The sequence below is a fragment of the Thamnophis elegans genome, chromosome 14 (genome assembly GCF_009769535.1).
Source record: "Thamnophis elegans isolate rThaEle1 chromosome 14, rThaEle1.pri, whole genome shotgun sequence".
In the NCBI taxonomy this organism is placed as follows: Eukaryota; Metazoa; Chordata; class Lepidosauria; order Squamata; family Colubridae; genus Thamnophis; species Thamnophis elegans.
Window position 1 is genome coordinate 4,477,117 of NC_045554.1, and position 14,690 is coordinate 4,491,806.

The 14,690-nt window shown below is 45.8% G+C and overlaps 1 protein-coding gene across 1 annotated transcript in view; it reads left to right on the forward strand.

Annotated features, from left to right (window-relative positions):
- The window catches only part of LOC116517664 (myosin-16), a 59,285-nt gene that overhangs the window by 22,809 nt on the left and 21,786 nt on the right, over window positions 1–14,690 (forward strand). The window contains exons 17-26 of the mRNA XM_032230769.1: window positions 1,462–1,579; window positions 1,685–1,805; window positions 2,349–2,485; window positions 4,005–4,086; window positions 6,528–6,701; window positions 7,286–7,513; window positions 8,550–8,654; window positions 10,302–10,388; window positions 11,852–11,997; window positions 13,531–13,621. Of these exons, the coding sequence (XP_032086660.1) occupies window positions 1,462–1,579; window positions 1,685–1,805; window positions 2,349–2,485; window positions 4,005–4,086; window positions 6,528–6,701; window positions 7,286–7,513; window positions 8,550–8,654; window positions 10,302–10,388; window positions 11,852–11,997; window positions 13,531–13,621 (1,289 nt within the window). The remainder of the gene's footprint in view (window positions 1–1,461; window positions 1,580–1,684; window positions 1,806–2,348; window positions 2,486–4,004; window positions 4,087–6,527; window positions 6,702–7,285; window positions 7,514–8,549; window positions 8,655–10,301; window positions 10,389–11,851; window positions 11,998–13,530; window positions 13,622–14,690) is intronic.

Below are 14,690 nucleotides of genomic sequence, written 5' to 3' on the forward strand. Positions count from 1 at the left end.
TCAAAAATTGTTCGAACCTACTCTGTGGGTGTGGCCTCCTTTGTGGGAGTGGCTTGCCACCCATGTGACCGGATGGGAGTGGCTTGCCACCCATGTGACCGAATATGAAGATGCCGACGACACTTGTCAGAACCACTTTAAATTACCTCACACACAGCACTGGCATGCATAAGAATAGGATGTCAACTTGTTTTTTAAAAGGCATCTTTGGTTTGCGTTAAAACAACTTCAACAAACGCAATGTTCTGAGTGCACCACAAACGCAGTAGTCATCCTTGCCTTTCACAGAGGCACTGAGTTTTATAAATAGGAGCGTGATAGTGTAGAATAATCCTATCCAAGGACCAGTGGTGGGTTTCAAAACATTTTGGAAGCTCTTCTGTAGGTGTGGCCTGCTTTCTGGGTCCACTGGTGGAACCTCTTCTAACCGGTTCGGTAGATTTGACGAACCAGTTCTACCGAATAGGTGCGAACTGGTAGGAACCCACCTCTGAAACCATGTTTATCCTTGGTGCAGGGGTGAAATCCCCTTACCTTTCTAACTGGTTTGGTAGCAATGTGAACATGCACAGTACCTCACGCGCATGCGCAGAGCGTCAAAAAGTTAAGGTAAGGTTCAGTAGTAAATCATGATTAAACAAGGCATGCTTTAGCATAGTGTGTCATAGAATGATAGCCATGGTTAAGGGCAATGGAGCATTGGATTCAGTGGTGGGTTTCAAAATTTTTTAGAACCTCTTCTGTAGGTGTGGCCTGCTTTGTGGGAGTGGCTTGCTGGCCATGTGACCAGGTGGGAGTGGCTTGCCGGCCATGTGACCAGGTGGGAGTGGCTTGCCGGCCATGTGGCCAGGTGAGAGTGGCTTGGCAATCATGTGACTGGATGGGAGTGGCTTGGAAGTCATGTGACCGGGTGGGGGTGGCCAACTTGTAAAATGTGGTGAAACGCACTTAACAACGCTCTTGCTTAACAACCAAAATGTTGGCTCAGAAACTCTGGCATTTGAAGCAGGCAAGTCTTAAAGCTGTCAAGTTACAAGACCCTTGCACCCCTAACCCTTTAGAAAAAAAAATCCCAGGGTGTTCAAACTTGACAGCTTTAAGACTTGTGGACTTCAACTCCCAGAATTCTTCCTCTCGCTCTTCATCTTGATGATGTGTGGACGGGTGGGGGGAGGGAGTTGGAACCGGTTCTAAACGGCCCTGTAGATTTGTGGAACCTCTTCTATAGAAGAGATTAGAACTGGCAGGAACCCACTCCTGATTGGATTCCAGAACAAGCAGACAACTCTCATGAAGACGAGAAGATCTAGTTAAGATCCAGATAAAAAGGGTGAGATGGTTTCCATCTTGTTCACCAAGCTGAAGAAAGCTTGAGGAGCAAATCCATAGCAAATCTCTTGCCTTGCAGAACGTCTTGTGAAGGTTGTGGAAAGATGGTCCTCCTGTTTTGTGTCTCCACAGGTGTGGTGGACGCTCATCTGATCTTGCATCAATTGGCTTGCAACGGTGTCCTGGAAGGCATCCGTATTTGCCGCAAAGGGTTCCCCAACAGACTTCAGTACCCTGAGTTCAAGCAAAGGTGATGGGGTTGACCCTTTCCTCCATCCTTGTTGTGTTGGGACCTTGAGGTCCCCAAAGTCTCGGCCAGGCCAAATAATTCCTCTTTGTGTCTTCTTGACGTCAGGTATCAGGTGCTGAACCCCAACGTTATTCCTCAAGGGTTTGTGGACAACAAGAAGGCCTCTGAACTTATTCTGGGATCGCTTGACCTTGGGGAAAATGAGTACAAAATCGGACATACTAAGGTACTAAGAATGGTTTCTTTCTTGCAAAAAAACCACGATTGGGCGGAAAGTTCACCAAGTTACGAACCTCGAGACAAAGTTCAAAAGAAATCCATTCATTTATTAGGAGCAACATTTTGGCATGTTCTTCTGCGGAGCCGAAACTGATTTCCGGTTAATGGTCTCTGCACTTTACCCCTGTGTCTCCCCTCCCCTCGGTCTGTGTCATAAATCATATCCACCAATGAGGTGCTGCAGCAGGCTGTGAACTGGTTCTTCCAACTTGATCTTGTGAATGGGTTTGTTTGTACAGAAGTCCATTATTTTTTCTGAGGAAAAAAGAGAAATTTCCTTACAGTTAGAACAATTAATCAGTGGAACGGCTTGCCTCCAGAAGTTGTGAATGCCCCAACACTGCAAGTCTTTAAGAAGATGTTGGATAGCCATTTGTCTGAAATGGGGTAGGGTTTCCTGCCTAGGCAGGGGGTTGGACTAGAAGATCTCCAAGGTCCCTTCCAACTTTGCTATTGTATTATTGCATTGTATATTGTATTATTTTCACAGGTCTTTTTCCGCGCTGGTGTCTTGGCCAAGTTGGAAGACATGAGGGATGACCGTTTGGCCAAGATCATGACCATGCTACAGAGTCGCGTCCGTGGTTTCCTGATGAGAATTGAGTTTAAGAAGATGCTGGAGAGAAGGTAAGGAATTAAATTATACCTTCTCGTCTTTCCCTTAAGAAGCAGGGGTGAAATGCAGCAGGTTCTGGCAGTAGCGCAAATTTTGAGTAGTTTGGAGAACCAGTAGCAGAAATTTTGAGTAGTTTGGAGAACTGGTAGCAGAAATTTTGAGTAGTTCAGAGAACCGGTAGCGCAAATTTTGAGTAGTTTGGAGAACCATTAGCGTAAATTTTGAGTAGTTCAGAGAACCAGTAGCAGAAATTTTGAGTAGTTCGGAGAACCGGCAGCGCAAATTTTGAGTAGTTCGGAGAACTGGTAGCGGAAATTTTGAGTAGTTCGGAGAACTGGTAGCGGAAATTTTGAGTAGTTTGGAGAACCAGTAGTGTAAATTTTGAGTAGTTCAGAGAACCGGTAACAGAAATTTTGAGTAGTTCAGAGAACCAGTAGCAGAAATTTTGGGTAGTTCAGAGAACCGGTAGCGGAAATTTTGAGTAGTTCAGAGAACCGGTAGCGCAAATTTTGAGTAGTTTGGAGAACCAGCAGCATAAATTTTGAGTAGTTCAGAGAACCGGTAGCAGAAATTTTGAGTAGTTCAGAGAACCGGTAGTGGAAATTTTGAGTAGTTTGGACAACCGGTAGCGCAAATTTTGAGTAGTTCAGAGAACCGGCAAATGCCACTTCTGGATGGCCCCAAAGTGTGGTGGGAATGGGGATTTTGCAGTATGCTTCCCTTGCCATGCCCACCAAGACATGACACGCCCACCAAGACACACCCACAGAACCGGTAGTCAAAAATTGAATTTCACCACTGTTAAGGAGGGATTGGACAAACGGATGGACAGACAGACGGATGGATGGAGGACTAGGGGTGACATGATAACAGTGTTCTCATATCTAAGCCTACCTATTCTCCAAAGCGCCTGAGGGGAGGGCAAGAAACAATGGATGGAAACTAATCAAGGAGAGAAGCAATCTGGAATTAAGGAGGAAATTTCCTGACAGCTAGAACAATTAATCAATGGAATGACTTGACTCCAGAAGTTGTGGATGTTCCATCAATAGAGGTTTTTAGGAAGAGATTGGACAGCCACCTATCTGAAATGGTAGATAGGATGTCCTGCTTTATCAGGGGGTTGGATTAGAAGACCTCCAAGATTCCTCCCATCTCCGTTAATCTGTTATTCTGAATGAATGAAAGAAGGAAGGAAGGAAGGAAGGAAGGAAGGAAGGAAGGAAAGAAGGAAGGAAGGAAGGATTACAATCTACATTGAAATCAATGTTCTTTCAGGACAGTATTTGAATGAGAACTCTTGCAAATAAAAGATTCCACTGGAATCTTTCAATCTGCTTGCCTATTTCAAATAGGTTGTCTTCTTCTGGTGTATGACCACCAGAGGTTTATGCCCAGGCTTTTGAGAACGGTTTAGTCTTCAGAACTTTCTGCCTCCACAAATACAGAGATAGGTTCATCCTCATGCCATTGGAGGACCACATTTTCTTCTTTCCTAACTGTAGTTTCTCTCGTTTTTTAACAAACCAGGATGGGTCTGATGCTGATCCAGAGGAACGTTCGCAAGTTCTTACTGATGCGTTTCTGGGGATGGTGGAAACTGTACAATAAGGTGAGACAGTAGCAGAAGGAAGGGAGAGGCCACCACCTAAAGCTTCGGGTTGCATGAAAAGAAAACCAGAGCTGTTGTTTTTAGGCAATGGATGGCTTGGACAATAAGCAGCTAGGAGAGAGTTTCTCCTCCTGTTTATTCAACAAGAACAAAGACTTTTGGGTGATACGGTTAATTGTCCATGAGAAAGAAAGGTGGAGCTAATTCCTACCAAAAGTTTGTCATTCTATTATCTGTTGTGGGCCACCAGCGGCCAGCAGAGCTGGCAGCAGATTCGGACGGTGAGGAGGTTGGGGAGGAACGTGGGCCAGTCCTGGAGTCTGGGGAAGGCTCAGATGAGGGCTTTGTGTCGGAGGCAGAGAGGAGACCAGGGCCATATACCAGTTATCAGCTGCCTTCGGAGTCAGACATCAGGGAGGCAGAAGAACAGCTGGAGCCTGTTCCCAGTGTGCGCATGTGCAGAGTTGCCAGACGAAGGGAGCAGCTAAAGAACAGGGGTCGACTTGGGAGTAAGGCCACAGGTGGAGGATGAATGGCCCCTCCCAGAGGAAATAAAAAAGGAGCGACAGGGGAGTGGAGTTTGCAGGAGACCATTAGTTCACTTAATTGGTTTGTGACTCTCCAAGACTCCTGGCCAAGTTCTGCAGAGATCAGCCTGGCCGCTCTCCAAGCCAGATAAGGTCTGTGACTGTAAATCCTCCCTTGAAAGACTTTGCTGGATGTGGATGAGAAAAATTCACAGTCAATTAATAAAAGGGGTTTTTGTCGGGACCAGGAGTTGGCTTCATGCTCTTGGGAAGCCTGGGTTGTGTGTCTGTGTGATCTTTGCATGTGTACAGTATTTTCATGAGTTACAATGTCACTTGGTAGCTTGGGCGCTGCTTCAAATCTCACAAGATTTGGTGATCCTTTAAGATGGTAACTTTTTCGAAAATACGTTCCTTATTCTTCTTGGTGTTTTAAATAAACTTGGAACACCAATCTAAGCCAAAAAAAACAAAAAAACAGTTTTGGCAATTATGTTCTTCAGGTGTTTTGAAATAGCATGCAAAGGTTTGGTTCGTATGTCCGCATAGCACATTAAAAACATCTTCCGTAGGTGTCTCAGTATATAATTTTTTTTAACCATTTCTTTTTTATTTTTAATTTTCACAACAAACATGACACATAAAATCTTCTTTCTTTACATACTGTGGAAAGTGTTTCAGCTGGTTACAAAAGGCTTTTGTGCATCTCTTCCACCGTCATCAAGTATAGTTCATATTAACTCAAGTATTTTAACTCAAATGTTTACACATGTTACCATCATCATACCTCCAGTTTTATTTGACTATAATTGTTTAGACGTCCTTCATCATAAAATATACCAAAATTTAATACATAACCACATACTGGCATTTCATTTACTATTTCTAAAATCCTCCCATAACACTAAATCCTTATATCCTATTCTAGCTAAACATCCATAATATTTAGTAACAAAATCTGCCTCCTTTTCAGAACACTGTTTACAATTTACATTGCTTCCTTATGTTGTACACATACATACATACATACATACATACATACATACATACATATTTAGTGTCACAACCCCTGGTATGCCCCAATTATGGGAGGAAGCTAACTGCATCCATTATCTGTCAATCGGCTCGTCACAAGAGTCCATCACGACAGAAACCCAATATTTTTACTGTTGCCTTTGTTATATTTGTGTTAAATTTGTGCTGATAAATAAATAAAGGGAGACTAGTATAGATCTATTTCAAGCTATGTAGCTCTCATCAGCTAGCCATACCCCTACTGGGATTCGAACCTGTGGTGTATTGCAAAACGTCTGCCTAAGATGCAATACACCACAGGTTCGAATCCCAGTAAGGGTATGGCTAGCTGATGAGAGCTAAATAGCTTGAAATAGATTTATACTAGTCTCCCTTTATTTATTTATCAGCACAAATAAAACACACACACACACACACACACACACACATATATAATATATTATTATTATCATCATTATCCCTTCTTTATTTGACTATATCCTATATCATAACATTTTCCCCCTTATAGTCAAAACTTAACTCTATCTAATTTAGTTCTTTTTTTTATTAACCTTTATATATAATCCAAAAGGTTTTCTGATCTTCCCTTCCTGGGTAATCGTTCAATATTCATATCAATATATAATTTTATGCCACGTTTAAAGCAAATAAAAAACAGAGAAGTGTTCTCTTAGAAAGTCTCAAGAGTTTTTGAAGGGATATGGGGTAGAGGTGAGCGTTTTGGAGGGATCCAGTTGATTTTTATCTCAAGCACAATTCCAGTCCTTGGATCTTTTCATTCCGTGGGGAAATGGTGGACGCTTGGACCCCCATAACTATGCTTAGAGATGGCCAGAGGTCACACAGGGCTTCATCTTCTACTTTTGTCCCCACCTGTAGGTGAAACCTCTCCTGAACGTTGCCCGCCAAGAGGAGGAGATGAAAGCAAAGGAGGAAGAGCTGAGAAACGCCATGTCCAAGACTCAGGAAATGGTGGACCGCATCAAGGAGTTGGAGGAGAAGTTGGCCACCCTTAGCCAAGAGAAGAATGATTTGACCATCCAACTGCAGGCTGTGAGTCCACTAAATTCATCCTTGAGGAAGGACATGCAACTTCCATTGGGCTTGAGGGCCTTCATAAGCTTTGCATGAGATGTTGAGCAGTGCTCTCTGGAAATGGGTGGGGTTAGAGATATTTTGGATGGTAGGCATTCTCACAGAATGATTGCCATTTAGGGCAGAACCATTTTTACGCTATTCAGGGGAATAGCCATTGGTTCTCCATGACTTCCATCCATTCTGTGGAGTCCTGGAAGCTCTCTGAGCTTGATGATTTCCTTGCAGATGTTTCATTACTCAACTAGGTAACATCATTAGTGCTAGAAGCGTTATCCAGTTGGGTGATGAAACATCTGTAAGAAAACAACCAAGTTTAGAGAGCATCTACCCCGTTTTCCCAAAAATAAATAAGACCCTGTCTTATTTTCCTGGAAACAAGGTAGCTACAAATTTTGCTTTTGGTCCGTTCCATCAATTCACCCAACCCTTTTTTTTTTAAGTCAATGAAGCTGGTGGCCATCACTGCTACCTTCTAAAGAAGGTCCTTCAGTAAGAATAACAAAGAGAACTCCAATTATCTTCTCTTGTTCCTCTTTCAGGAACAAGAGAACCTGACCGATGCGGAAGAGCGCCTGACTCAAATGATGAAGGCCAAGATGGACCTGGAGAGCCAGATTTCCGACATGAAAGAACGCCTGGAGGAGGAAGAAAGCTCAGCGGCCTCCTTGAGCGCCCACAAGCGCAAGTTGGAAGCGGAACTCAACGATCTCAAGCGAGACCTCGAGGGCCTGGAGACCACCTTGGCCAAGACCGAGAAGGAGAAACAAGTAAGAATTAGGTCCTTTGAAGGCTGGTTGTCCTCTATTGGAACTTCCCAGCAGAGTCATCCTTGCCGTGACTTATTCATATATTAGATGGATCAGACTATGCCTTTCTCCTTCCCCTTCCTCCTCCTCTTCTTTTTTCTGTCTTTTTATCTTCCTTCCATTTTCCTTCTCTTTTTTTCCTTCCATCCTTTCTTTTCCTTTGCTTTGCTTTCTTTTTTCCGTTTTTCCTTTTCTATTCCTTCTTTTTGTTTCTTTTCCTTCCTTTTTCTCTTTATTTTTTTCTCTTTCTTTCTCTTTCCTTCCTTCCTCCTTTTCTTTGCTTTCCTCCTTCCCACTTTTCCTTCGTTTCTTTTCCTTCCTTTCTTTTTCTTTCTTTTTTCTCTCTTCTCTCTTTCTCCTTCCTTCCTTCCTCCTTTGCTTTGCTTTCCTCCTTCCTTTCTTTTCCTTCCTTCCTTTTTCTTTCTTTTTCTCTTCTCTCCTTCTCCTTCCTTCCTTCCTTCCTCCTTTGCTTTGCTTTCCTCCTTCCTTCTTTTCCTTCCTTTCTTTTCCTTCCTTCCTTTCTTTTTCTTTCTTTTTCTCTTCTCTCCTTCTCCTTCCTTTCTTCCTTCCTTCCTTCCTCCTTTGCTTTGCTTTCCTCCTTCCTTCTTTTCCTTCCTTTCTTTTCCTTCCTTCCTTCCTTTTTTTTCTTTCTTTCCTTCTCTCTTCTCTCTTTCTCCTTCCTTCCTTCCTTTCATTCCTTCCTTCCTTCCTCCTTTGCTTTGCTTTCCTCCTTCCTTCTTTTCCTTCCTTTCTTTTCCTTCCTTCCTTCCTTTTTCTTTCTTTCTCTCTTCTCTCTTTTTCATTCCTTCCTTCCTTCCTCCTTTGCTTTGCTTTCCTCCTTCCCTCTTTTCCTTCCTTTCTTTTCCTTTCTTTTCCTTCCTTCCTTTCTTTTCTTTCTTTCTCTCTTTCTCCTTCCTTCCATCCTCACTGTATATCTTAGATTGGGCATCTGCTCAGGATGGCTGGTTCTGTATGACTTTCTCTTCCTTCTTTCAAGGCTCTCGATCACAGAGTCCGAACTTTGACTGGTGACCTGCAAGCCCGGGATGACTCAGTGGCCAAGCTCCAGAAGGAGAAGAGAGCCCTGGAAGAGCTACACCAGGTGAGAAGGAACCAACCCTTTTCGTTGACTCACATCAGGTCAAGGCTCATCGCATGGATTTTTATGGACCAGAACCCCACTATGCAAAGGCGTCACACAGAAAGTCCTTAACTTACAACCACAATTGGGTTGTACGTGATGTGGTTATGAAGTGAGGCAGGCCTGATTTTACTACCTTCTCCACCATGGCCATTAAACGAATCCCATGGTTGTTAAGCAAACATGGCTTCACCCATTGAAAATGTGCAGTTTCCTGGGTAACCTTTTTCAATGTGGTTGTCGTTTAAGATTTTAATTGTTTGGGAAAGGGGCATCTTTGAGCCATGGTGGTGGCAGTGGTTAGAGTGCAGTGCTTCAGGCTATTTCTGCTGCCTGCCAGCTGCCTGCAATTTGGCAGTTCGATTCCCACTGGCTTACAGTTGACTTAGCCTTCCATCCTTCCAAGGTGGGTAAAATGAGGACCCAGGTTTTTGCGGGCAAGAGGCTTAGAGAGGGCTGTAAAATCACTGTGAAGTCTAAGTGTTATTGCTAAGTGGGAAAGAAGGGAGGGAGGGAGGACCTTGGGGGCACAGTGGTTAGAATGCAGTATTACAAGCTAACTCTGCAGACTGCCAGCTCGATCCTGACCAACTCAAGGTTGACTCACCCTTCCGTCCTTCCGAGGTGGGTAAAACAAGGACCCAGATTGTTTGGGGTCAATAGGATGACTCTCTAAACCACTTAAGAGAGGGCTGTAGAGCACTGTGAAGTGGTGTATAAGTCTAAGTGCTAGGAAGGAAGGAAGGAAGGAAGGAAGGAAGGGAGGGAGGAAGGGAGGGAGGGCCATGGGGGTGCAGTGGTTGGAATGCAGTACTGCTGAATGCCTGCAATTTGGCAGCTCGAATCTCACCAGGCTCAAGGTTGACTCAGCCTTCCATCCTTCCATGGTGGGTAAAATGAGGACCCAGATTGTTGGGGGCAAGAGGCTGACTCTGTAAACCGCTTAGAGAGGGCTGTAAAGTTCTAAGTGGGAGGGAGGGAGGGAAGGAAGGAAGGAAGGAAGGAAGGAAGGAAGGAAGGAAGGAAGGAAAGAAGGGCCATGAGGACGCACTGGTTAGAACATAGTACTTCAGGCTGCTTCTGCTGACTGCCAGCTGACTCAAATTTGGCAGTTCAAATCTCACCAGGATCAAGGTTGGCTCAGCCTTCCGTCCTTCCGAGGTGGGTAAAATTAGGACCCAGATTGTTGGGGGGCAAGAGGCTGGCTCTGTAAATCGCTTAGAGAGGGATGTAAAAGCCCTGTGAAGCGATATATATATACCTAAGTGCTAAGAGGGAAGGGAGGGAGGAAAGAGGAAGGAAGGGAGGGAGGGCCATAGTGGCACAGGTGTTAGAATGCAGTATTGCAGAGTGACTCTGCCCATTGCCAGCAGTTCGATCCTGACCGGCTGCAGATTGACTCAGCCTTCTTCCATCCTTCCGAGGTGGGTCAAACAAGGACCCAGATTGTTGGGGGTAAGAGGCTGACTCTGTAAACCGCTTAGAGAGGGCTGTGAAAGCATTGTGAAGCGGTATATAAGTCTAAGGGCTATTGCTATCTCTGGCTTCCCTGTGAGCTGTTTCTGCAACAAGGAACCTTCTCCTGACGATGCTTCCCCTTCTTTGCAGAAAACTCTGGACGACCTTCAAGCGGAGGAAGACAAAGTGAACCATCTGACGAAAACCAACAGCAAACTCAGCACTCAGATACACGAGGTCAGCATTGTTGACTCCTTCTTCCGCAGACGTGGAGAAGGCTTTCAACCAAGGGGTTCTTAGGGAGAGATTGCAGTGGCCTTTTTAAAAAGGGTAGGGCTGGAAGGGATCTTGGAGGTCTTCTAGTCCAACCCCCTGCCAAGGCAAGAGTCCTTATTCTACCCCGGACAATTGGTTGTTGAATACTTAAAAAAACTCCAGTGTTGGAGCATTCACAACGTCTGGAGGCAAGTATGATTAATTGTTCGTACTGTCAGGAAATTCCGCCTTAGTTCTGATTCTCTCCCTGATTAGTTTCCATCCATTGCTTCTTTTCCTGCCTTCAGGTGCTTAGCAAAATAAATTGACCCCCTCCTTTCTGTGAGAGCCCTTTGGAAGACTACTATCATGTCACTCCTAGTCCTGCTCTTCATTAAACTAGACCAAGGGTTGGCAATCTGCAGCTCTGGAGCCGCATGTGGCTCTTTCATCCCTCTGCTGCGGCTCCCTCTTGTCGGTCAGCTCCACCATTGATAGGGATTTCGGTTAGGACAGGTAGAGGAAAAAGGACGCCGCGCTAGGAGGAAACTCTATAGTGGGGGGGAACTGGACTTCCGGTTGGCTCCAGAATCAAATGGGAGGCTTCCGGTTAGGACCTTTGTGGCTCTTTGAGTGTTTAAGGCTGCCAACCCCTGGGCAAAACGTACCTAGTTCTCTTAACCATTCACCGTACGGTTTGGCCTCCAAACCTCTTTATCATTTTTGTTGCTCTTCATTAAGCTTTTTCTAGGACAGGGATGTCAAACACAAGGCCCGCGGGCCAGATCCAGCCCATGGGGTGCTTAATTTTGGCCTGTGGGGCCATCCTAGTAACAGCGAAGGACTGGCCCACACGACCCTCCCAAGCTCCGTTTTTGGCTGCTACTGCCTCCTGCATCCCTCAGCCATGTGCGGCCCTCCCAAGCTCCGTTTTCGGCTGCTACTGCCTCCTGCATCCCTCAGCCACGTGTGGCCCTCCCAAGCTCCGTTTTCGGCTGCTACTGCCTCCTGCATCCCTCAGCCACGTGTGGCCCTCCCAAGCTCCGTTTTCGGCTGCTATTGCCTCCTGCATCCCTCAGCCATGTGTGGCCATCCCAAGCTCTGTTTTCGGCTGCTACTGCCTCCTGCATCCCTCAGCCATGTATGGCCCTCCCAAGCTCCGTTTTTGCTGGCAGAGGGCTGCAGGAGGATCCACCACAGGTGCCCCCAACATGAGTGACGTCAAGCTCACCAGGCCCCCCCTGGCCACACACACCCAGCCCCCTCCGAGTTCAAACCCAACCCTGATGCAACCTTCCATGGAATCAAGCTTGACACCCTTGTTCTGGGATCTGAGTACTTTTTTTTCCCCATCACGGCGATGTTCGCAGAGTTGAATGTTTCCTTGGTTGCGTTGGTAAATGGTTCCTCTTTCCATTTCTGGTCCCTCGGCTTGTCCCGACCAGTTGGAAGACAACTGGGAGCAAGAGAAGAAAATCCGTGCCGAGGTTGAAAAAGCCCGTCGCAAAGCGGAGGGCGACTTGAAGATGACCATCGAAAATCTGAACGAAATGGAGAGGACTAAGCTGGATTTGGAAGAGGTGGTGAAGAAGTAAGTGGCCAGGTCCTCTTTCGACATGAACCCTTGGTTTGTAGAACAAAGAGAACATGATAGCCGGTTCGGAGAACTTCTAAATCCCACTCCTGGCTGGCCCCGCCCCGCTCACCCCTCCCTTCCCCTCCCACCATGCCCCTCCAGGGAGTCTCCACACGGTCTGTTTTGGATGTGGCCTCCTGGAAGTTCCGGAAAGCTGGAAACGGGCCTCTGGAGCCCAGGGGAGGCAGTTTTTGCCTCCCAGATGCTCAAAGAAAGCCTCTGGAGCCTGGGAAGGTGAAAATCTCCCCTCCCGCTGTAGTGCAGGAGGCCAACTAGGCCACGCCCACCATAGCCACGCCCACCCAGCAACCAGGCAGAAAACCCATTGCTGAAATTTTTGAAGCCCACCCCTGTAAGATGAGGGTTGATGTCTGGAGAATTCTGGGAAATGTAGTCCAACACTCCTGGAGGGGACTAGATTAGGAAGGTTGGTCTTGATGACTACTGCTTTCTGGATGTGTTCGCCCAAGCTAAGCTAAGTGGGTGAATGAGTATGTATTTTGGGGTTCAGGAGGCTGCAGAAACCAGCCATAGCTTATTTGCTTGAGGGTAGCACTTCGTGGGAACATCCCGATCATGGTTTGCGAACCTGAGAGCAAGCTTTAATATGATGTTTAACACTACACAATACACATCCACAGGCCCAAAGATGCATTTTTCAAGAGGCAATTGGACTCTCTGGTTTTTCTTTGGAGACGTTTTGCTTCTCATCCAAGAAGCTCCTTCAGCTTCTTCTTCTTCAGAGCTGAAGAAGCTTCTTGGAGGAGAAGCAAAACATCTTGAAGGAAAAACCAGGAAGTCCAGTTGCCTCTTGAAAAAGCACTTTTGGGACAACGGTGACTTAGGATGGCGGAGAACCTGCATAGACATTTACATACTCACAGAGCAGGGGTGGGTTCCTGCCAGTTCTGACCTCTTCTATAGAAGAGGTTCCACAAATCTACAGTGCCGTTTAGAACCAGTTCCAGCTTCCTCCCCGCCCCATCCGCACATCATCAAGATGAAGAGCGAGAGGAGGAATTCTGGGAGTTGAAGTCCACAAGTCTTAAAGCTGTCAAGTTTAAACACCGCTGGGGTTTTTTTTCTAAAGGGTTAGGTGTGCAAGAGTCTTGTAACTTGACAGCTTTAAGACTTGCAGACTTCAATGCCAGAGTTCCTGAGCCAACATGACTGGAGGAGGAATTCTGGGAGTTGAAGTCCACAAGTCTTAAAGCTGTCAAGTTTGAACACCCCTGGGTTTTTTTTCCCTAAAGGGTTAGGGGTGCAAGGGTCTTGTAACTTGATAGTTTTAAGACTTGCGTGCTTCAAATGCCAGAGTTTCTGAGCCAACATTTTGGTTGCTAAGTACCAAGCCACTCCCACTCAGTCACATGGCTGGCAAGCCACTCCCTCAAAGCAGGCCACACCTACAGAAGAGGTTCTAAAAAAAATTGAAACCCACCACTGCCACAGAGTCTTTGAATAAGCCTGGTGTATCTTCTCTTCCAGGCGAGACATGGAGATCAATTCCGTCAACTCCAAGTTGGAAGATGAGCAGGCTCTGAATTCCACCCTTCAGAGAAAACTGAAGGAGCACCAGGTAAGGGAGAGAAAGACAGATGGACATTATTTGTCTCCTTCCACCACCTTTTTTTTCCATAAATCATCTTTTGGCTAACAGTATCCGGTCCCCTGTTGCCATCCAGATTTGGCCACTCTAAGAGGACACATCTTAAGATTTCAAACTACTATACGTCAGCTCAGTTTCTCGGGGCTTCCAGAGTAGTTTTGCCAAGGGATGGAGTTGATGTTGACCATGAAAGAAAACATTTAAGAGTTCATCTGGAGTCAGGGAGGTTTTGTATGGTCTTCAAACATTTCCAAAGGCAGCTTCATATATGTAATTCTTCCCCTCACCAAGAATTTTTGCTGGGACTTAGTTCCCCAATTTGCTCTGCGGTTTGGAATATGGTTTGGCTCAGTGGTGGGTTTCAAAAATTGCTCGAACCTACTCTGTGGGTGTGGCCTCCTGTGTGGGAGTGGCTTGCCACCCATGTGACCGGATGGGAGTGGCTTGCCGCCCATGTGACCGGATATGAAGATGCCGACGACACTTGTCAGAACCACCTTAAATTACCTCTCACACAGCACTGGCACGCATAAGAATAGGATGTAAACTTGTTTTTTAAAAGGCATCTTTGGTTTGCGTTAAAACAACTTCAACACACGCAATGTTCTGATTGCACCACAAACGCAGTAGTCATCCTTACCTTTCACAGAGGCACTGAGTTTTATAAATAGGAGCATGATAGTGTAGAATAATCATATCCAAGGACCAGTGGTGGGTTTCAAAATTTTTTGGAAGCTCTTCTGTAGGTGTGGCCTGCTTTCCGGGTCCACTGGTGGAACCTCTTCTAACCGGTTCGGTAGATTTGACGAACCGGTTCTACCAAATAGGTGCAAACTGGTAGGAACCCACCTCTGGTTTGGCTGCTTTAAAAGGTCTCTTAGTTACCCTACCTCCAAACGCCGAATAACAAGAGTCGGAAGGGGCCTTGGAGGTCTTCGAATCCAACCCGCTGCTCCAGCAGGAGACTCAACACCACTTCAGACAAAATTGTTTTCCAATCTCTCCTTAAAAACTCCTTAAAAAAGGAATACAGTTGATC